Here is a 27219-nt window from a genome sequence, read left to right on the forward strand (position 1 = left end):
TGTAGCGTGAGCTTGGCGACAGCATGCCACCCAGCCTCAAGAAACCCAGCCACGACTGGAACCCAAGAATCAGCGTGTTCATTCTGTGGTCAGCTCCACATTTTTTCCCCTCCTAGGAAAAAAAAGCTGCTACAAAAGTCAGGCCTCTTCCCCACTCCCCTAGCCATCACGAGGTGGACCGAGGGTAGAGGGAGAGACTCCAGCGCTGGCAGGGCGGGGGGGGGGGGGGGGGCTGGCCCCCTTGGGTGGGAGTTACACAGCTTTCAGTTCCCCGTTAAGGAAGAAAACGAGCAGCTGCAAAAACGGCAGCCACAGCACTGCCGACATATTGTGCTGTCACTTCAGGAAGAAGGAAAACCCAGAACAAATTTGATGTGGTTTTCACCACACGGTGATTGCAGTCCTATTCAAGGATGTCACAGTCACACCACCCACCCACTGAGCACAACTCAGATGGAAATTAGGCCTCCTCCTTCAAACCATCTCAAGTCACTGCCTGTCCCTGGACAGATTAAGCCGAGGATTTTAAAGAAACACAGCCACGTGGCCCTATCTCCTTTGGCTTCCTGGTACCTCTGATTTCTCATTTACTACAGAGAATCGCCCTCAGCTACAGGTACGTCTAAGGGAAGCCAAGACGCTCTCCCACCAAATGCAACAGCTCTTAAAGAAGCAAGCAGGGCAGTGCACCAGGTCTGAGATTTGGGTCAGTGTTTATACCATGAAAATTTGATCTTCTGTAAAATTTCAAGCAAGTGAAGAAAAGGAACGCAGGGATTTACACTCAGAGACTTTTCTCCACATTCAAAACACCAAAGCTTGAGTGCTTTGTTGTTGTAACACCACCTAAATTTCTAAGACATATTTGGAGTCCTGTGACTGGTCTTCGAGATTAAAATGTAAATATCACTTGTCACATTGAGCAGGGATTGGGGGTGAGTTCCGGGAGACGGAGGGGTTTCTCTCCGGTGCTTGCCAAACCAAAACCATGAGAGAGCCACGTATGTATTTGTCCTGTTTCTGGTGAAGACAAAACAAACAAAACAGACTCATGCATGGTGTTTACCCTTTCCAATTTTGAACAATAACTTTGAATGTTAACCTGTAGACCTACAGCAAGACAGATACTGAAAGTGGCTGTCTCTTCTGGAGGTAAATTTTGGAAAAACGAAGTTCAAACTGACTGCTAAGTTACTCAATAGCCTCTTCAGGCGCACGACTGTAGCTTAGGAAGAAGAGCCCTAAATTCTGCTCAAGACTAACACCTTTCTACCAGTCATTATAGTGTTGACCGAGTATCACCAAAGGTCAGACACAGTGGTATGCGGTTTTGGTATGAGGAAGAGTCAGAGAAGATTAGAAAATATCATTGCCATTTCATACCCGTTTTCACACCTGCCAGTGAAACTTTATATTAATTCTCACGATAAGAAACTGCCGAGAGCACTGAGAATGACTAGAGCAAGTGTCAGTTCGCTAGGTTTCTTGCTCATCTGGGGTTAACTGTCGTTTCTCATGTTCATGCTGAACACTGGCATACTGAAGAGGGTACACGTCACCTTGAAAGACCAGGAGGACACATCCATACCAATATGAACAAATCGCCCTCAAAATGAAACAGAGTCCAATAATGACAATTATTGCAGTCATTTGCCACGTGACATAAGAAGAGCAAACAATTCAGTAGCTTTAAAAATAGTTTATTGCCTTCTTCACAAACATATGAGCCTTCTGACTATTGTGCAAGGCACCACAAATTAAATAAAAACTTATATTACAATGCATTTGTCTTCCATGATTCAAGATAAAATGGGATTTTAAAAGCCAATGGATGCCAATTACGGGGGACTGGGAGGGGCCAGGGTAGGTACCAGTAATGGGGGAGCATGCGTTTTTCTAGTGTTTATTGAAATCGGCGGCAATCAGCACATGTGCTTCATATGAGCAGTCACCCCAAATTAGGAGAGGTGCTGCGTCTCCTGGTTTCTCCGTGTAGAGTGCGGTGCCAAGAGTACTTTCCCTAAAGTACAAAGACGTCTCCCTGGTAGTCTTAGGACCAGTAACAGAATATGATTATTAAACATCTTCAATGTGGTTTTCATTACAAAAAACATGTTTCACATAAAAGCTTCATAATATGATCCAGAGATAGAATTAGTGCATATTTAAAATCTGAAGCCAGGCTGGCTATTTCTGATAAAGTTCTCATTTCTTCCAGTGTTTTTCACTTTTATAAATATGCAGCCAGTTTCCTGCCAGGTTAAGCAGACACGGAACACTTTTGCTCTGAGCACCATGACTGCCTCTCAGCAGCCTCGTCGGGGCTGTAATCCTCATCCAAGGAGAATGGTTCTCGTGTCTACTCAGACTCGCTCCCTCCTGCAAATCAGGTTAGTGCTGAGCAAATCCCAGCGAATGTCAGGTACAAACAAAGGCTTGTGAACAGAGGCCCAGAGAAGAATTATGAAAAATTTCACAACGATCTAGTTAAGAAAACACACAGAAAATAAATGATTTCACCTTATAAAAAGCCTCGACGTGAATTTAAACAGGAGATGGAAGTGAAAGGAATGAAGCATTGCTTCAGTCCGAGACGGGGCATTCTTAGCCACGGCAGTAACAACAAAGCCACGGCAGTAGCCCAGGGCCGGTCCTCCTATGGGCCTCCACCAATGACTTGTGAGGTAGATGCGGATGGCTTGAAGAGAGGTAGGTAAAGTCCAAATTTGTTTTCAATCCCTGCGAACGTGGCAACTGCCAGTTTGTAGCCCCCAACGTGATCAGGATTGGGAGCAGGCAGTGTGATCCTGGATTTTGGAACTGGTTCTGATCCCATGGGTTTCCTAAAAGAAGAGAAAACAGAGGGAGAATCTGAGTTGTTTTTGGTTTTTGTTGTTTTTTTAACTTGGTAAAAACAACATTCAAAACCTGCTAATATCTGGATCATAGAGGAGCTGTGGAACTCTAGGTAGTTGCATGTTCCCTTTTGAAATGAGTCTGATAACATGATTTCAGTATTTTCCGACATCTTTTCTACTTCATCACAGGGACTAAACGGACATACCTTTCTCAATGACGACAGAGTATCAGAAGCAGCTGAAATTTAGCAGGATACTTACACTCCTCCAAAATCAATGTAGAACCACTGCTGTAGCAATTCATAGGTCAGCAAAGTTACACCAAACTGAGGGGAGGACCGAAACACCCGAGCTTTGGGAAAAAATAGGAAATAACAGATACAATTAGATTAAAAAAATTCACCTGATACCAAAGTTTTAGGTACGAGCAAATTATTTCCATACCGCCAGCTCCTTTCCACAAAGCTTTTGGGCCTTCTTCCCGCAGGATCTTCCTAAAGCAGTCTATCACTCCGCTGTAAGTGGTCTGGCCGGCCCGGGCGGCCACCTGTAATCGCGTCTTGATAACATCAGCGGGGGTCACTAGAGATGCCGCGGGCATACCTGCAGGGAAGACAACACCTTCGCAGTCCGGTCACATTCTCACTGTATAAAAATAACTGTGCTCTGAACTGCCAGCCGTGGAAAGAAAGTTAAGAATCGGGTGAAATCAAATGCCTCTTCGCTGTCCCCTCTGGGAAGCACAGCTGTGATTCTCTCGTCTGCAGTGATGGAGGCTCTGACACACCTACAGGAGCACACTCATCACCTCTTCTTCCCCAGATCACCAACCTCCATTCGTTATGCTTACATTCTTAAATAGTTTTACGGAATTATTTATCAATACGACGACTTCAAGTGGTTGAGAACAAATGGAGAAAGATTTTGTTTTTTTTTCTTTCCTGTTGAAATCAGAGTTATTAGGTCTGATTTTTCCGAGGTGAAGCTTGTTATCCATTTCCTCTTCCTGCTTTTCTGCGGCTGCTGGCAGTCACCAGAGGTGCCCTCTCGCACACATTCAACCACTCCCTACCCTCCAAACCCTAACCTCTCCAGTTACACCAGAAAAAGACTTTACTGATAGCTAAACAAACACTGTGTGTGTGTGTGTGTGTGTGTGTGTGTGGAGGTGGGGGGTGGGGTGAACTGAGGGGGAGGTGCCCACAGGTAACACTTTAGGATTCCTCTTTCCTATGACTGACATCTCCAGAAAAAGTATCTGACAGAAAGCTTAAAATTTATACTGGCTGATAATCAGTGAAAAATCAACAACAACAACAAAAAAAACCCCTCCCAAAATTACCAATGGGAAATTTTTCTACAGTCATTTTATCCAAACTGGGGCAGCCCATGTTTAGATTTTTTAAAAGCGAGACTGTACTCAGAAGACACTGTCTCTTAAGGTTTTATTACTTTTCCATTATGAACCTATTCCAAACCAAATTGGTCAAATGCAGATGCATAAATCTCTTTTGCTTTTTTTAAGGCTTAATAATTCTGTAAGAATTTCTGTCCAAACCATCGTGGTCTGGCTCACAACTCCATCTCATCCTTCTAACAGACAGCTTTAAAGTTACAGTGTGTGTGTATGTGCCCGGGGGAAATTTGTAGAGTACACGTTTGCATTTATATCACTAAACTGTATCTTTTCCTCTTCCATCTATACTGAGTTCCTCAAAAATTCATCTTAACTGTTTTTATAAAATGCATCACATTTTTGCGTGTGAAAGAGCTCACTTTATATCCAGTGCTTCACTGGATAAGTCATACTGAATTTCCTATTAGCTTAGAGGAATTATTTTAACTTTGAGCCAGGAATTTATCCTCCAACATAATGGAAGGAAACATGAAAAATGCTTAGAAACCCACTGTGTTCACACCACCAATTTTGTTTTACTTCCTGGTTTAGAAAGAGTTTAGCAAGGCTGTCTGCTTTAGACACGCAATAAAATCCTCCTTACAACGGAGGGCAGGCATGTCGGAGTGTGACTGTGAAAGACATACAGGCAATAAAATGGGTAAAAAGTTTCCTTCAGTTAGGGCAGTTTTCATATAGCTACTTGTTATGAAAAAAGAGAGAAGTATCAGGGTGGGCAGGGAGGAAAGACACTGATCAGTGGAATAAAAATGCCAAGAGAAATGTGTAGGATGTTTAGCAAGTTGTCTGGCAAAAGTGATTGGGGGTGTGTGTGGGGGGGTGGGGTGGGGGGGTGGCTGGAAACATGGCAGCCTGCACACGACTCTCATCCTTGCCATCCCCAGCTCCCATGTCTCCTAGGAGGACAGCTGCCAGGGCCTCGGAGGGACTGTGGATATCTCCGTGGACAGGGGGGTTTCTGGTGCGCAGAACTGCTAAAGTCACCTGGAGAACAGCATCAGGCTGCCCCAAAGCAAGGCCAGGAAGGGCAGAATCTATGGGAAGAGCGTGGCCACCAGAGATGTGTTGATTTTAGGGGGTCAGGGATGGCAAAGACTCCAAGGACATTCGCCTGGTCTCTCCCAGCGCGTAAAAGGCTACAATAACGCTGCTCAAGAGGTTAAGTCTTCTCTATTCCCAAAGATGGGGGAGCAAGAGGAGGTCAGGCAACAGGCAGGCAGCTTCTAGGTTCCTCAACAGGAAGGAGACCAGCCACCTAGCTGATGCTGCAGCGATGGGACAAATGATGAGACCTTGGGGCCACCTACTCTCTGTGTGACTGGAACAACTTCAGATGTTCTCAAAAAAAATACTATGACTCTTTAAGGGGGTGTCCAGCAGCTAGAGAGTGGACGTTCATTTACAACAAAAAGAAAGTATGATTGTCAAAATACAACTTTGGTACAAGGATATATTGTATAACACAGGGAATATAGCCAATATTTTACAGTAACTACAAATGAAATACAATCTTTAAAAATTGTGAATCACTATGCAGTACCTCAACAAAAACAAAATCAGCAAAGACCAATAAACAGATATCATGTGACAAAAAAATACAACTCTGGGGGGAGTCAGCCTTAATTTTCACAAAGATCCTATTAGTATTCGTAAAAAATGTGCTTCTCTGTTTATGGGACACAAAGTTAGTATCTATTTATTCTGGATCAAGGTTAAGAGTTTGCCCAAATCCTTTTGTACCCTTCTCTATATTACCCACCTGATGTATCAGTTTCTAAGGAAAGTGTGAAGATTTTCATTTAGAAAGAGACAATATCATATTCTCATCAAACTTTTAACTTGAGGTTTTATAAGATAACATTATGTTGATAATACACAGAGGCTTCTTAGTGAATTTTACCTTGTGTAAGTGTAAAATATGCCTCTGTGCTTCTGAATGCTATTTTTAAACCCTGAATTCCATTTAGTTTGACATTAATATTGCTACACTTGCTTACTGTTAGTGTTTGCCTGGTACATATTTTTCAATCCATTCTCTCTCCATCTTCCAGTGTCACTGTTTTCTCAAACTTCAGATGACTAGATTTTCTTTCACACTTTGGCTAAAATTGTTTGTTTTTACTAGGGGAACTGAATGCATTCAGTTGTGGCCCGTAGACTGATTTCTGCCATCCTGGATTAGTTATGGTTTCTATTTTCTCTGCTTCTAGGTGTTTCCCTTTTGATTTCCACCCTTTCCTGATGTCAGCTATAAACTGGCACTTGCCATCTGCCTCTACTACAAGGATTAAATCACATGTGCTGCTGCAGCAGCTGATCTTCCACAGCCCCTGAAGGGACTTCAGGGTGGAGACCAGGAATGAGGCCCTCTGTGCTTTGGAGGATGGGCGGAACAGGTCTTCAGATAGTTAGATGTTTTCAGGAGCTGATTTTATGAGTCCACCCCTTGCATCTCCTCATACCTAGAAAAGCACTAAATCCCTACATGGTGACGTCTGCTCCTCGTGACTAGCAGAAGCCCCTACAAAAAAAAATGTGTTTGATTGCAGGTACTCCTCCTTTACCAGGAATTCATATATACCAATCTTCCCCCGCCTCTTTGGAACAGTTTCTCAGAGCTATCTGGGATGCTGTCTCCTGGGCTGCAGTCCTCATTGTGCCCCAAATAAACTCATTACTCGCCACTCCCAAGTCGTGCGTTTTTCTAAGTCGACACTGACGAATTCAATTTGTCTACACAACATATGCGTTTGTTGCACAGGTGTGTGCAACTGGTGAGCACTGACATCTCCGCAGGCTGAGGACACGGTGCCCCCTCCCTTTGTCTTCCTTTCTATTACCTGCCTCCCAACGCCCCTCCTTGTACAAAAATACGTAAGCCAAAGCCAGCAGTTACTGAGACTAACTCACAGGTTTAACTTCTGTTTGCTCTGTTTCATATATCCCACATTTTCCTCTTTCTTAACTTCACTTTTCATTTTGCCTCCGAGAGGTCTGTGATGGGTACCTGTGAGTCCTGGCTGGGAGGGACTACCTTGGTTTGGCCCCTGCTCCTAAAGGCACGTGTGCCTGCTGGGAATGTAACTGCGGTTCAGGACCTCCCCGCCCTGGCACTTCCACGGAAACCAGCGACGTGAACGGGAAGCCAGTCTTCCATCACTGGCTGGCCTTCTGTCCTCCTTTCCTCATTGCTTCTCCCTGGGTAGCTCCCATGAAATAGATGTTAGACCTCTCGGATTCATCCTATATCTCTCTTAAATTTTCTGTTATTTTTCATTTCTGTATTTGCGATCCATATTCTAGAGTTTTTGTTTGTTTTTTTCCCATGATTTTATTTTCCATGTGTTCAAATGTGGTGTATTTTTAAAATGGGTTTTTAATTTTGGCAATCTTTTTATTAACTTTCAAGAAAGCCTCCTTACTGATTGTTCCTTTCAAATCTGAGGACCCTAATTACAGTTTTTAAAAATTCTCCTCTGTTCCCTGAATTGCCTGTTTTCTCTGTAATTCTTCCGTTTGCTTACCTCATTGCTCTTTCTTGTCTGAGGATCCCTGGCTGTCTACTGACATTCAGGTTCAAAGGACAGGCTGATCTGTGCTGTGGGCGGCTTCCTCCGCACCCCGGAGCCAGCCTCACCCACAGGGCTCTCTCCTGAATGGGGAGAGTTTGTGAAATGGGTGAGGCCTGGGAACTGGATGCCGGGGCTAAGATAGGCTGTCAGGGCAGGGAACTTCCAAATCCTGGAATGCAGAGTGCTTCACTCTGGAAGTAGATCTATGGCATTTTTCACTTGTTCCAGGTTTTGGTTCCTTTCTTCTGACGGCTGGTCCTAATAAGGAGTTTTTAAAAATGTATTTTCTATCATTTTAAGGTATTTGGGAGGAGAGATGGATGAACACGCTCAATCCATTACCTTGATCCAACCTCTCCACTACTAATATTTTTTTCAAGGATCTAAGAATTGCTTTTAAATTATCTTAAGCTTTATGTTCACATAACTAAAAAATCTGTTACATTTTATATAACTATGTACCGATGGTACTTTTCTCCTAACTTAATTCTTCTAATACATTTGTGAAATCATCATGACCAGTCACACACATAACTCTTCCATATCTGTGTGTTGAACAGCTTTTAAATAAATACACACCTGAATTACTACTTCAGTCTAAAGCGCATCAGTTCAGAGACAAGATCACAAGACCACCACTGCAGTCTGACTTTTTCCTCTACCTCACCTGACAATTAAGATCATCTGGGACTAGCCATCACTCCATAACATTTTAGAAGTATTAGATAGTCTTCATTTGATATTACCCATAAACCATATTGAAATGCCCTCCATTAATAAAAAAAAAAAGCAACACTTAATTAGAATATTCTAGAATTAAAAATCTGTTTCCTTAATTTCAACCCTCACCTTCTGACACATGAGGTACTTTGGCTGATGAACATAAATTCAAATACCGTTAGTCTTAACTCGATCCTGTTAAAATTAATGGAGATGGTCCCAGTATTTAAAGATCTTCCCAGTTACTAGATACGTAGACCTAAAAAAATTTAATATTCTCTCTTTAAAGATACCAACAGCCACCTGTTAAAAAGCTGTATATTACCAAAGCAATCTAACTTTAAATCAAATTTTTGGACAGAAGTAAGGTAATACTTACTGAATAACTGAAATTCCTGTCAAAACATAAAAGGTAAAATACATTCACTGAGCCCAGCTCCATCTTATATATAATAGTGTTGTTCAACAAAAAATATATGTATCCTGTGTAAGAGATCAATTGAAAAATAAAATATAAAAATTATATTTTATATAAAAATGTATCTTTTATATAACATATAAAACTAGTATTGAGACATTTCTTAAATAAGTTAGTGGTCAATTACTATTCCTCATACCTTATTTTGAGATCAGCTTTTCTCCTTTCTCTTGATGGCAAGGAAGATCGCATCGCCTCTGGGGCCTAACCCTGGGCTTCTGTGCTACCCCATCATGTGTCCTCTCCCCAGGAAATGCCTTTCTTCCCCTGGCATCCACAAGAGGAACGTGGGGGTCTGATCTGGCTTCCACCCAACAGCCCACACACACGTGCTGCACTTTGTGCTCACTGCCCTTCTTGATGGTGTCACACTGGGCACACTTCTGACCGAAGTCTTCTTGCCTTTCTTCACACTGAATTCAGCTCCCTGGCCGAGCTCGCCGCAAGGCTCTACACTCAGCAGATGGTCACCCTGCTTCCTCCCAGGACATCAGTTAACTGCTTATCACTGGATATAGATTTTTATGTTCACCTTAAAAAATACATTACTAGAGACTTCCCTGGTGGTCCAGTGGTAAAGAATCCACCTTCTAACGCAGGGGACGCGGGTTCGATCCCTTGTCAGGGAACTAAGATGCCACACACTGCCAGGCAACTAAGCCCGCACGCCACAACTACTGAGCTGACGCACCTCAACGACAGACTCTGTGCACCACAACTACAGAGGCCACATGCCCTGGAGCCTACACGCTACAACTACAGAGCCCACATGCCCTGGAGCCTGCGTACCGCAACTACAAAGCCCACACGCCCCGGAGCCTGCATGCTACAACTACAGAGCCCACACGCCCTGCAGCCTGTGTGCCACAACTAGAGAAGAAAAAACCCACATGCCACAACTAGAGAAAAGCCCACGTGCCACAATTACTGAGACTGCTCACAGCACAACTACTGCACCTGTGCACCACAACTAGAGAGAAGCCCAGACACCACAATAAAAGATCCCGTACGCTTCAACGAAGATTCTGCATGCCGCAACTAAGACCTGACACAGACAAAAATAAATTAAAAAAAAAATTAAAACTACATTACTAACTTTCCTGATTAATTCTGATACATTTTTAGGCATTTTAATTTGGATTTTCAGGTAAACAATCATTTTCAAATAATGATATTCATTTCTTCTTTTCTAATATCTATGCCTCTTATTGTCTTTTCATATTCACCACATTGACTGGAATCTCCAAAGTCAGGCTGAAAAACAGGATAACAGAAACAGCCTTAACTGTAGTGAGAATGGAGGTTATGACAGTTGCCACTGGTTTCGATATCTGTTATGAAATTAGGGAAGTGGCTTAGTTCTCATGACGTCCTTTAGACAGATTTGTGGAATACAAAGACCGTCACGCTTTGTGGCTTATCTGTCCCGTCAAGAGAAAACCAGTGACAAAGTCTGTCTTATGTTGCCCTGTCCTACAGGGAAGGGGAAGATGGACGATGAAGCGAAAGTAAACTTTCTAGAGTCAGTGTGGCAGCTCCCTCCCGAACAGGCCGCGGGGAGCTCTGCCTCCTGGTGTTCACACCTCTGCCTCTGTGTCGTCTCTGCGCGTTACAGAGGGCTGTGTGACCGGTGGGATGGTGTGGAAGTGAGGCGTGCGACTCCCAAGGCTTGGTCATAAGGGCATGGCAGCTTCCATTTGCCTTCTCTTCTTCTCGCCGTTCTTCCCCAATTCCTCCTGCCCTGTGCCTCCCTCTCCCGCCTCCCTCTCTCTCTCATCCTGCTCTGCGGGAAGCCAGCCACTGTGTCAGGTGGACACCCAAGGACCTGTGCAGAGCCCCCGTGGCAAGGAACGGATGGTCCCGCCAATGCCGTGTGACTGAGCCGTCTTGAAAGTGCGTCTTCTGACCCGGTCAGGTCTTCTAGAGCCCTGGCTGACGTCTTGACTGCAACCTCATGACAGACTTGAGCTAGAGGTCCCCAGATAAGCCGCTCCCGACGCAGAGATGCTGGGATCATAAACATCCGTTGTTTTAAGCTGCTGAGTTTTGGGGTAATACGTTACGTGACAACGGATAACGGATACAGAAGCTAACTGGAAAACAACTCTGGAAGACGACAGGATGGCTAGAGGGCTAAAATAATAGCAGAATGGGGATTAAGCCAGTGCAAACTTTTAAGAAGGACATGGCAATGCCTTAAAAACAATCTTTTTTTTTTTTTTTTTACCAGAAAATTCACTTCAGATAATTTATTTCTCTCAAGAAAATGATCCAGAACAGGGGGGAAAACCTTATGCACAAAGATGTTTTTTTAACAATACCATGTATTTACATTTTTTTGCAAGAAGTTTGTTATCTAAGGTTGAAGATGATATGTGTGCAGCAATTGACATAAGAAAATTAATATTATTATTGAACATTAGCATTTATGTGCTGGGTACTTCCCTGGATCTTTATATCTTTAACTCACTTAATCCTCATAATAATCTTATGAGACTAAGACTACTCTTATCTCCATACACAGGTGGAGAAACAAGCAGAGAGGCATTAAGTAACTTATTTAGGTCACACAGTCTCAGCCGGGAAATTGGAATCTACACCTGGGAGTCTGACCCCAGAGCACAAGACATAAACCCTTTTGCTGTGATGGTGAACAATGCTTCAGGAACGACGGTAAGTGAAAACCACATACCCACAGTGTGATCACAGTTCAGTTAAAAACCACCCAAGGGGGAACAATTAGCAAAAATGTTAAATGGTGATTATCTCACAGTCATGGAATCATGGATCCTATTATCTTATTTACCTGTTCTGATGCTTTCCAAATATTTTACAATGATCAATATTATTTTCATAATCATACAAAAAATAGAAGACAATAAACTTTAAAAGAGAAAAAAATCCACTTGTACTTTCTACAGCTCTGGCAGCACAGATCACCCAGGAAAACTCCGACCCAGAGAGGAAATCATGTCTGAGTAGCTATCTTCTCCAAGGGAAGCGTTAACGGCAATATTTTTGTGGTGCGAAGAAAACAAAGCTTGGAGAATGTCCTAGATCTTGATCTGAGCTCTAATACTTATCTTCTGATCTCACAATTGAGTTTGAGAGTGATTTACAGACAGATTCTCTTGGATTCAACATCATACTGGCTAACGTATTGAGAATTTACTCCTTGCCAGGCTGCAGGCTAGGGCCTCCACATGGGCGCTCTCACTAGAGCCTCACAGCCACTCTCTCTAGTCAGTGCCATTACCACCTATCTCCCTTTCCAGCTGAGGAAACCAAGGCCCAGGGAGCTTAAGTAACGTGCCCAAGGTCACATGCTACTAAGTGGTATGTTAATTCTCCCCAGGAGGTCCTATCTCATTTTAAGTAAGTAATTTGAAATAAACTGTGTTATACCCTTTTGGTTCAAAAAATACCATTTATACATCTGTGAACGACATGTAAAAGATCATGAGTCAGTGGCCAAACTGGGGTTAAAACTGGGAATTGTATGGTCTAGTCTTGCAATCATGATTTTCTGATGTCACTGCTACGCATACAATGAGGCTCCCTGAGCAGCCAGGAGAGGACAACCTTGCCTCGTACACCAACATCACCACCTCCGAAGAAAAGGGATTAACCAAGAATTAAAGAGAAGCTACGTGGGTCCCTGCCTCCAGGGCTCCCTAGGCTACAGGCAGCACGTAGGGGCTCACAAAACAGCAAACAACTTCTCAAAGCACGGGGCAGTTCTCAGGAGACTCAAGTCACATGTCTGATAAGAACACCTGTATCAAAATAGTTCGGACCTAGGCATCCCATGACTGCCCTAGGGTGTGTTAACTCATTAAATGTTTGTCACCACATGGAGAGCTAATCCAGACTGTTCTAGCCTTTAGGGTCTCCAAACAAGGAGCAACATCAAAGAAGGAAGGCATTCCTGCTGGGGCTATCATCAAATTTCCTCTAGGGATTTACATTGGGAATGGAGAAAGCAACTTCTGCATCTCTTTTCCTCTATTGATACTTTCACTGTAGCACTACAGAAGACAGTCACTTCTCTCTGAGATTCAATACACACACACACACACTCCCAATCTTATAGCCTCACACAGCTAGCAGGAATCAGGTATCTAGTAGACCCAAGCTGTTTCTGGTTCTACTACACTTCTTTTCTCTCAATGATAACCGCTACGGCTTAAATTCTAGACAAACTTTTATATACTATTTTGGTTAGACACCTTTAAGGCACACGTATTAACATTTTGAAAAATGAGCATAAAACTCATTCTTACACCGTGAAGTGAAACAGTGAAATGACATGGAACTTGAAGTGGAATCCAACAATACTAGCAAAATGTTCCAATTGTTAACTAGCCTTTTTTGGAGTTAAGAAATGAAGCTTATCTAACAGCCCAATCTGCCAGAAGCAAGATTAATTTCTTTCCCTTTCTCTTCAGTAGCTCTTCAAAGCAATCTGTAACCATCTCATATGTACTCTGTCAAGAACTATCAGCAAAGATCCCAGTGCAGTGGCACGGGTGGGAACAGAGCTCTGAGGACACTCACCGGCTACGGCGCCCGCTAAGAGCAGGCTTCCGGGGCTGATCTGCCCGTCTTCATTTGCAAGGGAGGCCTTCATATGAGCATAGCACGGGAAGTAGATGGCCGAGAAAGGAATGTCCCGCAGAAAGCATGCTTTGGCACCCTGTACGTTTGAAAAGGAAGAAAAACCACATGAAACACACATCCCATTGAGAAGATCAAGCTTCTTTGGAACTTCCCTCAGAACAAAATATTCCGGGAGAAGACCAAATCTGTACTTACGAGTTGAAAAGGGAACAGAAAAAAATATATATAACCCAAATTCTGCAAGTAATAAATCAGAATTTTGTATTTTAAAATAAAACATTTTATTGTGTGGTGTAAGCGAGAGGGGAGAGTTCTTGTTTATTCTCATGGTAAGATTTCAGTGAAAACATTTTTGTAACTCTGCCTGCAACATCCTTTTACATCCCTAATTGATGGCAGGTCACTGGCATTTCAAGGAGGATCTGTTCTCAGAAGATGGGCAGCAACAACCCAGATGCCTCTTTGTTTACACACTAGGAAATGGACAAATGATATAGGTGGTAGGGGAAGGGGTTTGTTTTACATATTGTTTGAGACTCTGATGAAAATGTTGGACTCCTTCCCAGAAAAAATTACACATACATAAAAAACTATATACCTTTTCCAGGGGTTCATGGATTTCCCCCAATTTATTCATATACTTAGCCCTACTCCCCAGGGTTTATGAAACATTGATAAATGCCTGTCCTAGAGCCTTAAAATGTTTACAGTAATTCCTATACATTTAAGAGCTCTGTGTAAAACAATGAGCAACTAAGGCAAAATCTTCACCAAATAATTTCTGGTGCCAAAATAATGCCATGAGGAGGCCTTGAAAACTGATGCATGCCCAGAAACATGATATAAAAATCTAATGAAAACCACAAGACATATATTGTGTTTTAGGTAGGCTACATGGGAAGGAAGCCCCCTTTTTTAACACTTAATGATTTAATACCATTTCTTTCACAAATTTCTAATACCTAAAAACGTTCACCAAATTTAGAGATTCTTCAAAGAAAATAATGAATCCATCTGGATTCCACAGATCTAGCCAAGCCCAGTGACATTTATTGAGGTCTAGTGATGTTGGATCTAGGGTATTTGCCTGATGCCAGCCTCCAATCTGTCAACGTTCCTTAACACTACACATCTGTTACTGCAGCCTTTGCTTTTCTGACACCCACATTACACTCCTGACTCACACTGAGCTTGTGGGTAATAAAACCTTTAGTCTTTTTTATATGAACTGCTATTAACCTAGTTCTACTGTAACTTAATTAGTTGCCTTAAACAAGTAACATAAGCAGGGCTTTATGTTTAATCCTATTAAACTTAATTCTAGTTTGGCCCATCCTTCCAACCAGAACAAATGCTTGGAATATGGATTCTGTCATATTGGCTATTCTTCAGTCAACTCACCCATGGATGTGTTAAGCTGCCTCTGTCCACTTTGAGTACAGATATTTAAAAAAAAAAAAAAAAAAAAAAGACAGATTGCCTATCATATACGGCCAATCAGCCCACACTTCTTTTAACCCCCAAACTGTTAAATGCCTAACTGAAAAGAAGAACCACAAAATTCACCACACCCACATTCCTCATTTTATACATGTGCAAACTGATGTCCAGGACAGTTAACCTATCAATCGCACATTTATTAAGGGCCTTGCTGTTGCCTTGCTCAGGGGACCTCCTTGGAGGCGGTGCCAGAAACAGGTCCAAAACTCAAGCACGCTCGAGGTTTCTCCACCTCTCCCAGTTTTTTCAAGGGGAAAAAGTACAGTATAACACCAGTATCCACGTAGTGCCCAATCCTTTTCTAATGATTCGTTTTTCAAAAAGTTATAATCCAAGGAGTTACTATGTAAGCGTAATACTATCACTCATTTGTTTGTCTATTTTTCACTTCCTTTTCCTTAAGAACTTTCCCATAAGTTCTGTTTACTATTTGCTCATGTGCAGAGTCTGTCCAGGAGACATTTAAATTAGATACCAAATGACCAACTCATAGTAAGATCAGTTAAATCGGGACTTCCCTGGTGGTGCAGTGGTTAAGAGTCCACCTGCCAATGCAGGGGACATGGGTTCAATCCCTGGTCCAGGAAGATTTCACATGCTATGGAGCAACTAAGCCCGTGCACCACAACTACTGAGCCTGTGCTCTAGAGCCCATGAGCCACAACTGTTGAGCCCGAGTGCTGCCATTACTGAATCCCATGCATCTAGAGCCTGTGCTCTGCAACAAGAGAAGCCACTGCAATGAGAAACCTGAGCACTGTAACTAAGAGTGGCCCCTGCTGGCCGCAACTAGAGAAAGCCCGCGCAGAGCAACGAAGACCTAATGCAGCCAATAAATAAATAAATAAAGATCAGTTAAATCTTGTTCATGTCTGGCTCCCTCAACATAGTAAAAAAAAATTGCCATATTACTGGCTTCCTAAACAAATCACTTTGGAGTCCTGATCTAGGATGATATAATTCCTCCTCACATCTTGCTTTTTACTAAATCTATTAGTTTTTACTATTGACCTCATCTCCCAAATTTCTGCATCTATAGAACTTCAGTCTATATGCTCTGCCTGTTTTTTTTGCTGGTAATAATTTCCCCTTAACATGTTTTTCCCCCTGATTAGAAAATATTAAGTGCATATCTGAGACAAAATAGCAAAGTATTAAAAATTTAAATTGCCCTTAATTTTCATCAGCAAGAGATAAACTGCAACCACCATATGTTTTGGAGCATCACCTCCATCACCTTCATATTAACAACCATTCCATAGTCTGGATCATGCTTATGTGGTTCAGTTATGCCTTTTCTTCTCCTTAAATTCATGCTATCTGGCTTTTTGGTTTTCTTTTTCGTGGGAGAGTGAGGGGGCTCTGTGGTCTAACATCTCCTCAGCCATACTGCCTAAATTTCTTTCCTATATGCTGCTTCAAAAACTCTATCGTCATCATGGTCTTGGCTGTCCTGTGGATCAGGCCTGGTATTCTCACCCTTGTCAAAGCCTTTGTAATGACTTCACTTTCCCATTTTCCTCTCCTGGTCAGCCCGATTCCTTTCAGGTAAAGCTACTCAATGCCCCATTCATCTGATCAATCAAGACACATCTATCACTCTACATACTCTTTGATGATTGCTAAGCTAGGCACATCAACCTCTCAAATACCTCCTTCTCCATTCATTGAAACCCAAACACCACCCTTTCCAAGTAAGTAGAAGGTAGACAAGGAGTAGATTCCACACGGCTCCACACTGTCTCCACTTTCTCAGTGCTGTATATCTGCCTATGTAGATGTTGCCTATTTCAGAGTGTGAGCAACCAGGAGCCAGAAATTACTGCCTGATTCAATTTGGAAAACAATGAAATCTTGGGCTGTAAGTTCAGCCTAAGACATGTTCTGGTGACACTGATTTGGCTTTGCCAACTCCCACAGAAAACACCACAACTGAAGAGAGAAATGAGAGGTTTGGGATGCACTGATACGTGATCTGAAATTAGAAACATCCCTGTGACACAAAAAGAGTAAGGCCAAGTAAAGAAGCAGCTGGGTTTTCCCAAGAGGGAACTCTGCTTTCCTGAAATCATAACACTAAATCATGTATCAGTGTGAGAACAAGAGCCTAAGAGGTGTGATGTGCTTTAAGAGATGTTTGAAAACAGTTCCAGATGACTAAGAAGAAAAGTGACTTGATCAAAACACAAATGAACAAACAAAGAAAGAACACATCTAAGGAAAAGGTGGAGCTACACTGTGGAACACAAAAGCAAAAATGGTCGGGAATATGCTGCATTTTCCTACCAGGGATCAGACAATGTGGTCAAATAATCTATGCATGCTGGAACCAAGGTGAGACTGTAAAACATTTTAGGTTTCTGATTATCTGAAAAAAAGGAAGAAAACGGAAAGTGAAGGAAGAAAGATACCTTGTGGAACAGCCACCATCTCTGCTCCACAGAGGCAGGACCAACTAGCCAGCAAGTGAAAACATTTAAAAACTCCAATTTCCACTGAGCAAGGTATGAAGAAGCCCTGGGACCTGATAGAGGTACTCTCCCCTCTATCGCTGTGTGGCTGTATAATGAATGAGCACTGGGGGAAATTGAGCTCTGAACCTTCCTCTCCTGTCAAAATGGCCAAAAGCTGCCTTCTTTGGGGCAGGGAACGGGACGGGGGTTTAGGAATACACGAGGAAATAATTTTTAAAGTCCCATGCAAAGTATCAAGTCCAGGACAAGTGTAAGGGCTGGGGGGACGAGGAGGTCTGTGGTCCCTGCCTCTTCCAGTGCCTGCATCCTCCCACAGCCCAGCACCTGCTTAGGCATCTCCCAGCAGCACGTGGCTTCTCCTGAGTCATTCTCCTGAGAGAGGTGCTCCTCGCCTCTCCCATACTCCAGGCATCAAAGCCCAATTCCCAAGGAAAGCTAATTTTGCAAAGAGTTGAAGAAAAAGGCTCAGACCTATTAAATTTCCCTGTTCTCCTTTCCTCACCACTTCCTTCAGGTCTAAGGAACACATGCAGGTGCCAATTTGTAAGGCTGCCTCAGGCAATACCTGACCTGTTGCTCCTGCACAATGAAAAGGGAGGCAAGGATGTGAGAAAGGCTTTTAAAGTTCCAACAGTGAGAATGTTTCCCAGATTCCTTGATAAATCCTTCACTTCGTGGTGAACACCCATTCTGCAGTCCTACATCAAAACATAAACCTGTTTGACTTGAATTCTACTTGCCCCACGTACAATTTTTACTAAGTGACCAGCCATTCTGAACAGCCAAATTTATAATAAAGGGAAACATTCCATGCTGCCCAAGAGCCTGCGTCAGCAACACAAAAATTGGCCATTAAAAAATTAATAAATGACGAAGTGTGTACCACCCAAAATAAATCTTTAAATGTTCCCCTCCATAAGAAAAATCCTCATATTTCCCTGCTCTACACAGCCCTGCCCTCAGACATTCCCTGGTTGGCCCTGAATTTCTTTTGTACACACAGTAAAAATAACTTGGGGGAAATTAATAAATGAAAAATGCAATTATCTAATCTCTTACTCTTCATTAAAGCACTCTTTCTCTAAAGAAGGGAAATTACTGTTTTTTTTTTTTTCCTTTTTAATAAAAGGTCCACTAATAACAGACAGGAACAATAAAAGTCATCTTAGGGGAAACCTATATGTGAATGGACTAGAATCAAAACTCAAATCTAGTTTAATTATCAGCTCTGGCTCCCTTCCAATTCCGTATCCCTCCAAAGTCCCTCCATCACCATCCTATTTAAGGTCTAGGAACTTCATTTCACTTCAAGTTAATAGTCCATGATGGACACAGGCCAATTAAACAGGTTTAGAGATGCTGGGCCACAGTATCACCATGGCAAAGGAAATATTTATTTTGCTTCTCATGCTTTTTTTTTTTTTGATATGTACACTATTGTGAAGGCCCAAAGGAGCTGTAATCAATTCTTAAGTTGCTGGAATCATCCACCAGAGTTTGCTCTGGCAGCTCTGTCTGGCATGAAATTGTCAAAAGATATAACACAACAGGATTTGTATCTTATACACATTTGCTACCTCCAGTGCCTTTTTCCTTCTTTTAAAGCTCTTCATCTTGGATGGTATCACACCTGCCCAATCAATCTGAGGGAAAAAAACAGTCCTGAAGGATGGTGGCTGATAAAGAAGTCAGGGCCAGGGCAGGTCTGTTCACATGCTAATTCCTGCTTATTCTAGCTGTACCTGCAAATACAGCTTGAAACAGACTATTTCTAATACAGGGGAAGGTAATTACACTCACAAAGGCACCTCTGTGTCAGGGCCGGGCACCAGGAGCCAGCAGGTCTGGGAGACGGAGGCTTAACAGAGACTCCTGCAGTGAATGCACATTGTCTAGCATGGGGGAAAATGCCAGACTGGGGGACCCTGCAGCATTCAAGACAACAGTGGTGCACCTTGTCTGGGAAGGTTATTTAATGCTTCTGGCACCTGTAGTCAGAGCCACCCCCTCTTTCCCTACCTTACGGGTTTAGAATTTATTTGGCAAGTATAATTGTATATTTTGATCCTGGAGCTACAAACAATGAGCAGCATGTCATGTCTTGATCCCTTAGCATTCCTCTTGGTTTCTCCCAAGCGACTTAACCCTTGTATACACAGCCTGGCAGCACCTCACCTGCCCAGTCAAGGGACAGTCAGGGATTTGAACAGGGTGCATTTCAGTATCTTGCTGAGAAATACCACTGGTGTCAAGTCCCGTTATGCTGTGTCACTGGGTGTTAAAGCCAAATTAACAATTGGAGACTCTGTATAAAGTGACACTGAAATTACTTCAACTTGAATATAAACTATCAAATGCCTACTATCTGCTTTAGTCCAGAGACTTTTAGGATATTGGTGTCTCCTTAATTTCGTTGCAGTTCTAACAAAAGCACCTCAGTAACTCAAGGTTTTTTGGTAGGAAATGCCACTCATGTGCCAGGTCTAATTCTCTACTGTTCTACTATTTATATGTTGCTTTGTCATCAATGACGTTTATCATTTAGATGGGCTGGAAACCCAGTAGTGGCTCAGAGTTTTATTACGTGGAATTTTAGTCTCTAAGAAGCTTTGTCCCCTTCACAAAGCTAATCTGTAAAATATGTCCCATCTTTTCAATTTTTCTTTTCTGTCCCTTCTTGCCTTCTTTGCCCCCAACTGCTCCCTACTTCCTATTTGCAAGTTGCATAGTTTGTTTCTAGTCCCAAGGTTTAGACACTGAAATTTTCACTATAAATACTTAACCTACAGTCTGTTATCTTTACTTTCCTCCTACACAATACTTGCACATTAGACTACTAAAATTATAAGCAACCCCTCCAACTTATCATTGTTATGCATTTTAATTCTGGGTCAGATAACGTTAAGCATTATAATGTTATCTAGGCTAAATATTTACCACTTTATTTGCTCTTCATCCCTTGTTCCATCTCCAAACTACCATCTGGAATCACTTTCCTCCTACCTGAAGTACATTCTAGGATTTCCTTTGGTAAGATTCTACCAGTGACATGCTTTCTGAGTGTTGCTAGTCTAAAAAATGTCTTTATTCTGCCCTTGTAAGACATTTTTACCGGGTATAGAATTCTACTAGGTTGAAAGGTGTTTTCCTCTACATTCTGAAGATACAATTCAAATGACTTCTGGCTTCCACTGTTCCTGTTTCCAAGTTAGCTGTCAGTTCAACTGTTCCCCTTTAAAGACAATCTGCTTTTCTCTTTAGCCACTTGAGAGCTTCTCTTCAGCTTTAGTGTTTAGCAGTTTCACTCTGATGTGTCTGTCTGGATTAATTTTATTTATCCTGCTTGGGTTTGCTGTACTTCTTGACTCTAAGGATTGATAGCTTTCAATAGCTCTAGAGAATTTTCAGCCGTCATTTCTCCTTTCCTGCTGGTTTTCTTTTATACCCATTAGACCACCTCACACTTTCCTGTATCTCACTCTCTTTGTCTCTCTATTCTGAGTAATTCTCTTACCTTCCAGTTCACTCATTCTTTCTTCAGCTGTGTTTAATCTTCTGTTAAAGCCAGAATTTTGAAATGTTGAAATTTAAATTTCAATCATAAATGTTTTCACATTTTTAATTTTTAAAGTAAAAAAATTCACTTTACAGTTATGCTAATTTTGAAATTTTAAATCTTTGGAGGTTTAAAATGCTGTCAGTTGTTTTTGCCATCTCTTTTTAAAGTGCCTTGTTTCCTTGTGTGATTTGAGACTTTTGTTTATGAGCTACTCATTTTCCTTGGAATATTATCTATGAAAATTCTTTAATATCTGGGATGAAGGTGGATTCCTCTTGAGAAAACTTGTGTTTGCTTCTGTCAGGTATCTGGGGGCACTCCCAATTCAAGATTATTTAAAAATAAATTCCCACTTGAGAATTTTCACATCACTCACAAAATATACATTTTAGTCTGCAAACCCATGTAAGACAAACTTGGAGTTCCTGATTCTTAGGGGTGGGTTTTCCCCTCGCCCTTCTCTCTCCTTCAGCTCAGAAACAAAGCAATTTTCCTTGCTGTCCAGATAAGGGAGCATTTAAAAACAATTTTTTATTGACCTGTATTTGATTTGCAATATTGTGTTAGTTTTTTGGGGTGCAGCAAAGTGATTCAGTCATACATATACACAGATATACATACATACATATGTACACACACACATTCTTTCTCAGATCATTTTCCATTATAGGTTATTACACCATATTGAATATATTTCCCTGTGCTGTACAGTAGATCCTTGTTGTTTATTTTATACATAGTGGTATGTAACTATTAATCCTGTATTCCTAATTTATCCCTCCCCTGCCCTTTCCCCTTCAGTAACTGTAAGTTTGTTTTCCATGTCTGTGAATCTGTTTCTATTTTATAAATAGAAAGTTCATTTGTATTATTTTTAAGATTCTGAAGGGAGCATTTTTACTTTACCGTTATGCTGAGGGTGAAACCCTTTGATGTCCCAGCTTTATAGGGGAGGAGCTTCTTCAGGACCAGGAATTGAATAAGGCAAGAGTGGTACCTAGAATACAGATTTGTAGGGCTGTCTCATTCACTATCAGGACTGTGTAAGTGCCTCCTTAAATTTTCTGACTTAGGTGCCTTGCTTGTCTTACCTTAGTCCCAGCCTTTTCTTTTAGACTTAGCACTTTGGGCAGTACCTAACTGAGAAATCAAAAATTAATCCCCAAGTTCGGGTGTCTAGCAAATGCTTATAGGCCAAAGCCAGCTTTCAGGATTCTGCTTACATCTCCCAGTTTTAGGCCTGAATATTCCTTCCTAACCCTTGAATTTGAAAAGGCTTCTTACAGGACATTTCTCTGCAGTGTCAACTATTATGGCTGAGCTGGGTATTCTCATGTCTCACCCTTCTATGTGCAAGTCTTCTTGAAGAGGATGACGTCCCTGAGAAGAGACAGACTGCATTCAAAGAAACAGTCAAAATACGTAATCTTAAATATGGATCTACATCTGAATTCCACCACTCCACATCAACAGCAGGATACTGCAGGTGCAAGAATACAGGCTTTGGAGTCAGAGACCTGGGCTCAGATCATTGCTCTGCCACTTAGCTACCTGATGTTGGGCAAAGTTCTTAAAATCTCTGTACCTCAACTTCCTCTCCAAAAAAGTGAGGGACATTTGTACCGACATAAGATTTAAATCTAAATCCAATTATTAATTTACCTAGTACAATACCTAGCACAAGGATCTTCAATAAAAAGTGATGGTATAAAAGTAATTACTATTATCAATGAAAAGTACACTGTCCTGTCAGCGAGGAAAATAGAAATAGCTGATATATTCTTAAACCAACTTGCAGCTGGAGTGTGACTCCTATATGGTTTCATACCTCAACCATAGGAGAGTTCTACATTTATCAGCCTAAGAGCAAATCTTTTATTTGGCAGAAGACCTAATCCTATCAAGTAAGTTGGAACTAGTTTGCTAAACTGATCATACCCCACACAGGACTCTGGTTGCCACAAGACATATCTCCTTGATAGTCGATGAACATTTCTCAAATTAGCCGTCTTTTAAATATAGACCTTGGTCACAATTAGAAACCAAAGAAATGTAAGAATAGATTAGTAGAAATACATCTATCACTTCTGAAAAATATATTCAGAGCCCTCTATGAATAGAAGATTAGTAGCATCATTTTCAATACTTCTAAACATAAAGGACAGCATATTATATTCCAAAAGTTGAGCTAAAATAAAAAAGTGTTTTGTTGAAACTAATCCTATAGGCACTTAGCAAAAAACAAAAACAACAAAACACTACAACCTGATAAAAATGTTTGCCTCTAGAAAGATAGGTTACCCACAGCATGAAGCTAGGAGACTAATGTTTTATTATTACGTATCTTTTTATATCTGAATTTTCTTCTTTTAAAAACTATACTACCTGTTAAAATTAGTTTTTGAAAGAACTTTATGGCACTAGAATTATTCTCTTGCCTCACCTAACACTGATCACTTTGAAGGCAATGATGCCACACTATCTCTAACTCAGCACACCTCACAAGTGTTAGCCCTCAACAAATACTTGGTGAATGAATGGGAGAATGATTAAAAAAAATAACAACCATTTTCTAATGTTTTAAAGAATCTTTTTTAGCCCTCTTCAGCACACTCAAATCCTTCCAGCATTGTTTAATAAAAATAATATTTTTCACGATGTCTCCTTTTATTTGCTGTTCCAAATGTAGGTACAATTACTATCCTCTTTTTACAGATAATGCATCTGAAATACAGGGAAAGACTTTTTTTTTAAGCCTTTTTTCCAGTTTGGTTTCTTTTAACAGAAACTTCTAAGCAGAATATGGACAGTATTACATCATTTCCAATATTAGTCACAAGTTCACACCATGTTAGATACAAAACCTGGCCCCTTGAGGTACTTGATACCCTCTCCTTAATTTCTAAAATTCTGCCTTTTAATAAGACAAAATGCCCAAAATGTTTGTTTTACGGCAGATACTTATGACAAAGTTATCAGGATGGCACAAAGTTATTTTTCAATGAACACAAATAGCTATAATGTGGGTAGCAGCTTGGCTCACCGTCAGGCTATGTGGCTCTCTGCAGGACAGGTGAGGTTTGCAATGTTATGCTGGTTAATGCAAGAGTTAAAGAAATAGAAGGGCCTCACGATGTATAAAATCATTTTAATTTCTATAATTTAAAGTTGATAAAAGATCTAAGGTAGTATGTGCTTATTCTAAAAAATAAAACAAAGCAAAATTGAGCCATTCTAACTAACATTTTTAAAAAGCATTGGGTACTAAAATCAATGAGGAAAAAATGATCCTATAACTACCCTGACCTAAGCTATCACACACTCATGCTGTTTGGTGTCCTCTCAATTCTTTTCCTCTCCATTTCCCTAGCATGCTCACATCAACATGGCACCAAAACTGTCAAATGCTCCACATCTGTGCTTAGCATAAAACCCTCTCTTTAAACTTCCCTGAATTATCTATCAGACATGCTCTCTCTTATCTGGCTCATGATATCACTAGGTGATAATTCATGTTTCAAAGAGAGATTGCATTGAGTTTGAAATCCAGCACCCCACTTCCTTACAAGGTATATGACCTTAGAAAAATTACCCCAACCCATCAAGCCCTCCTTTCCTCAACTGTAACTTGGAGCTAAAACAAAACAAAAGAAAACCTATCTGCATGATAGGCTGTAGTAAGGATTCAATGACGTAAAGCACATACAGCTCTAAGCATGGGGCCTAGCACACAGTGAGTCCTGGTTAAACATTAGCTCTACCGAGCCTGCATGCCCACGTGAACACAGACACACACATCTAAGCCTGGACCCTGCCTCTGCCCCTCCTCAAAGTCCTAACATCGTAGTTGATCTTGCTGTACCTTCAGATGTTTCAAATTCTTCCAACTTCAGTGACTCATTTTTTCTGTCTACAGACAGGCATCGTTCTCCCAACAAATTAAAACAAAAAATAAATCTCTCAACCTCTTCTTCCCTGTAACATTATCCCTCTACACCACTTTTTCTTCCAGTTGCTGTACGCTTGCCCTTTTGTTTCTTTCACAGTAAAATCTTGAGGTTGAATGGTCTGTATCTGCTAATATTTTCTCACCCAGGTTTCTACCTCTGCCATTCTCGTAAATTGATTTCTTAAGGGTAATCAGTGGCCTCTATCTTTAAGTTCAAAGGCTTTTTCTTGGACTTCAGTCCCCTTGGTCTCTGCAGCACTTGATACCACTCATTTCTTCCTCCTCTGCTTACATCTCACCTCTCTACCAGCTCCCACAACCCTGTTCCTTCCTGTTTTCCACCTGACAGCTGCTTCTGCTATTCTCCCCCCACCCCCATAATTACTTACTCCTGCCACTGAATGAGGGTAGTTTCTGAGTTCCACCACTGGCTTGGGGATCTTACCCACTGGCTTGGGGATCTTACCCATTCTCATAGCTTCATGCACGCAGATGACCCTTAAAAGACCACCTAGAGTTCCAGTCCCTCTGACAAGGCTCTAGTCCTACATTCAACAGGGTAGAGTAAGAAGAACTCTAGACAGGGAGTGAGGAGATGGTCTCAGTCCTAGCCGTGCCCCCGCCTACCTACCCCCTAGCTGCTTCTCCTAAGATTTCTGTGCTTCAATCCCTCAATTATAAAGGTAACACCAGATAGAAGGTCTTTTAAGGTTTCTTGCAGCTTCTTAAATATTATGAAATTATAAAATTTATGGTATCACCATCCACCCAGGTGCTCAAGCCAGGAATCTGCGAGTCATCTTTTAATCTTCCTTTACCTTTCACCTTTCATTACGTTCCAAGACTCTGTGAGTCTGTCTCACACATCCTTTCAAAATACCCACCCACCCCGCCCCCCCATGACACCCTAGCTTAGGTCATGGTCATCCCTCCCCACTGCCATCCCAGTCTATATCTTCCTAACTGGCCTCCCACATGGCACAACCTTGCTCTCCCACACGGCAGTCTCCACACTGATGCTGAATTACCCCTCCTCAAACACAACCCCGATCATGCCATTGGTCTCTGCCTTCCACCTGGTTGGCTCTGACTCATCAGTTCATGCCATCTCCCCTTCAGGGGCCGCCTGACTCTCTTGCTGTGAGTCAGCTACGTCTCCCTTAGAACTCTGCACGGCCCTCTGACTGCTCTTCTCAACTGCACATGTGGTATTCCAAGGATCTCTTTACTCATCTGACCGCCTCCGCGAGACAGTAAACTCCTTATAAAAACATGTGTTCCAATTCACGTTCATATTCCCAGTGCCCAGGGCAGAGCTTGCCAGGTGAATAAATGGAGGCCTCGGAACCGGGGAAAGCGATCTCTCATCTAAATAGCTATTTCCTTTACATTCGACTTCCCCAGTATCCTGGTCTTCTAGAGTCATTACTTGCCAACTTATTCTCTTTCTGTGCTTTCATATCATCGCTAATAACTTGGAAACACCTGGCCTTTGCTTACCATTTATTTGCTCAACAAACATTTATCAAATGTCTGCTTAGGCGCCAGAAGCCGTTACAAGCAGCCGTGAGCAAGCTAGGTCTCTGGTATCACAGTTCACTGTAGACGAGGGAGAGACAGACACAGAGGGAAATACCAGACGGTGACGGGTGCTATGTAGAGACCTGGCAGAGGGGGATGTGACAGCAAGTGACCTGGTGTCCTTCTGAACAGGCTTCTGCTGAGTTAAGATGCATAGGGAAGAGCCTTCAGGCAACTGAAAATGAGGGGGTGAGCCTGGAGTATCTGAAAAGGAAAGGCGGCCAGCATAGCTGGCAGAGTAGGTGGGTGGTGCAGAACAGAGGGTGGCGAGGACAGGCCAGCAGGGAAGGAGCTGGGGTTCTAGACTAAGTGCAGTAGGACGGATGCTGCCAGACAGTTTCTCACTGTTTCTGTAGGGCACACTAGCTTCTCATTTCCTCTGGTTTCTACTCAAATATCATCTCCTCAGAGACGCCTTCCCTGACCACCCTATTAAAAAGCAACCCCCGCACATTCCATCCAGCACTGGCCCTTCTCCCCTTCTCTGCCCC

The 27219-nt window shown here is 41.9% G+C and overlaps 1 protein-coding gene across 3 annotated transcripts in view; it reads right to left on the minus strand.

Annotated features, from left to right (window-relative positions):
• Positions 1-1694: 1694 nt before the first annotated feature.
• SLC25A13 (solute carrier family 25 member 13) overlaps positions 1695-27219 on the minus strand; it is a 206487-nt gene continuing 180962 nt past the window's right edge. For all 3 annotated transcript variants that reach the window (XM_057731069.1, XM_057731068.1, XM_057731070.1), the window contains 4 exons: positions 13603-13741; positions 3303-3461; positions 3120-3210; positions 1695-2843 (listed from right to left, as the gene is read on the minus strand). In XM_057731069.1, coding sequence (XP_057587052.1) covers positions 2657-2843; positions 3120-3210; positions 3303-3461; positions 13603-13741 — 576 coding nt within the window. In that variant the 3' untranslated portion in view covers positions 1695-2656. The remainder of the gene's footprint in view (positions 2844-3119; positions 3211-3302; positions 3462-13602; positions 13742-27219) is intronic.

The sequence above is a fragment of the Hippopotamus amphibius genome, chromosome 4 (genome assembly GCF_030028045.1).
Source record: "Hippopotamus amphibius kiboko isolate mHipAmp2 chromosome 4, mHipAmp2.hap2, whole genome shotgun sequence".
NCBI lineage: Eukaryota > Metazoa > Chordata > Mammalia > Artiodactyla > Hippopotamidae > Hippopotamus > Hippopotamus amphibius.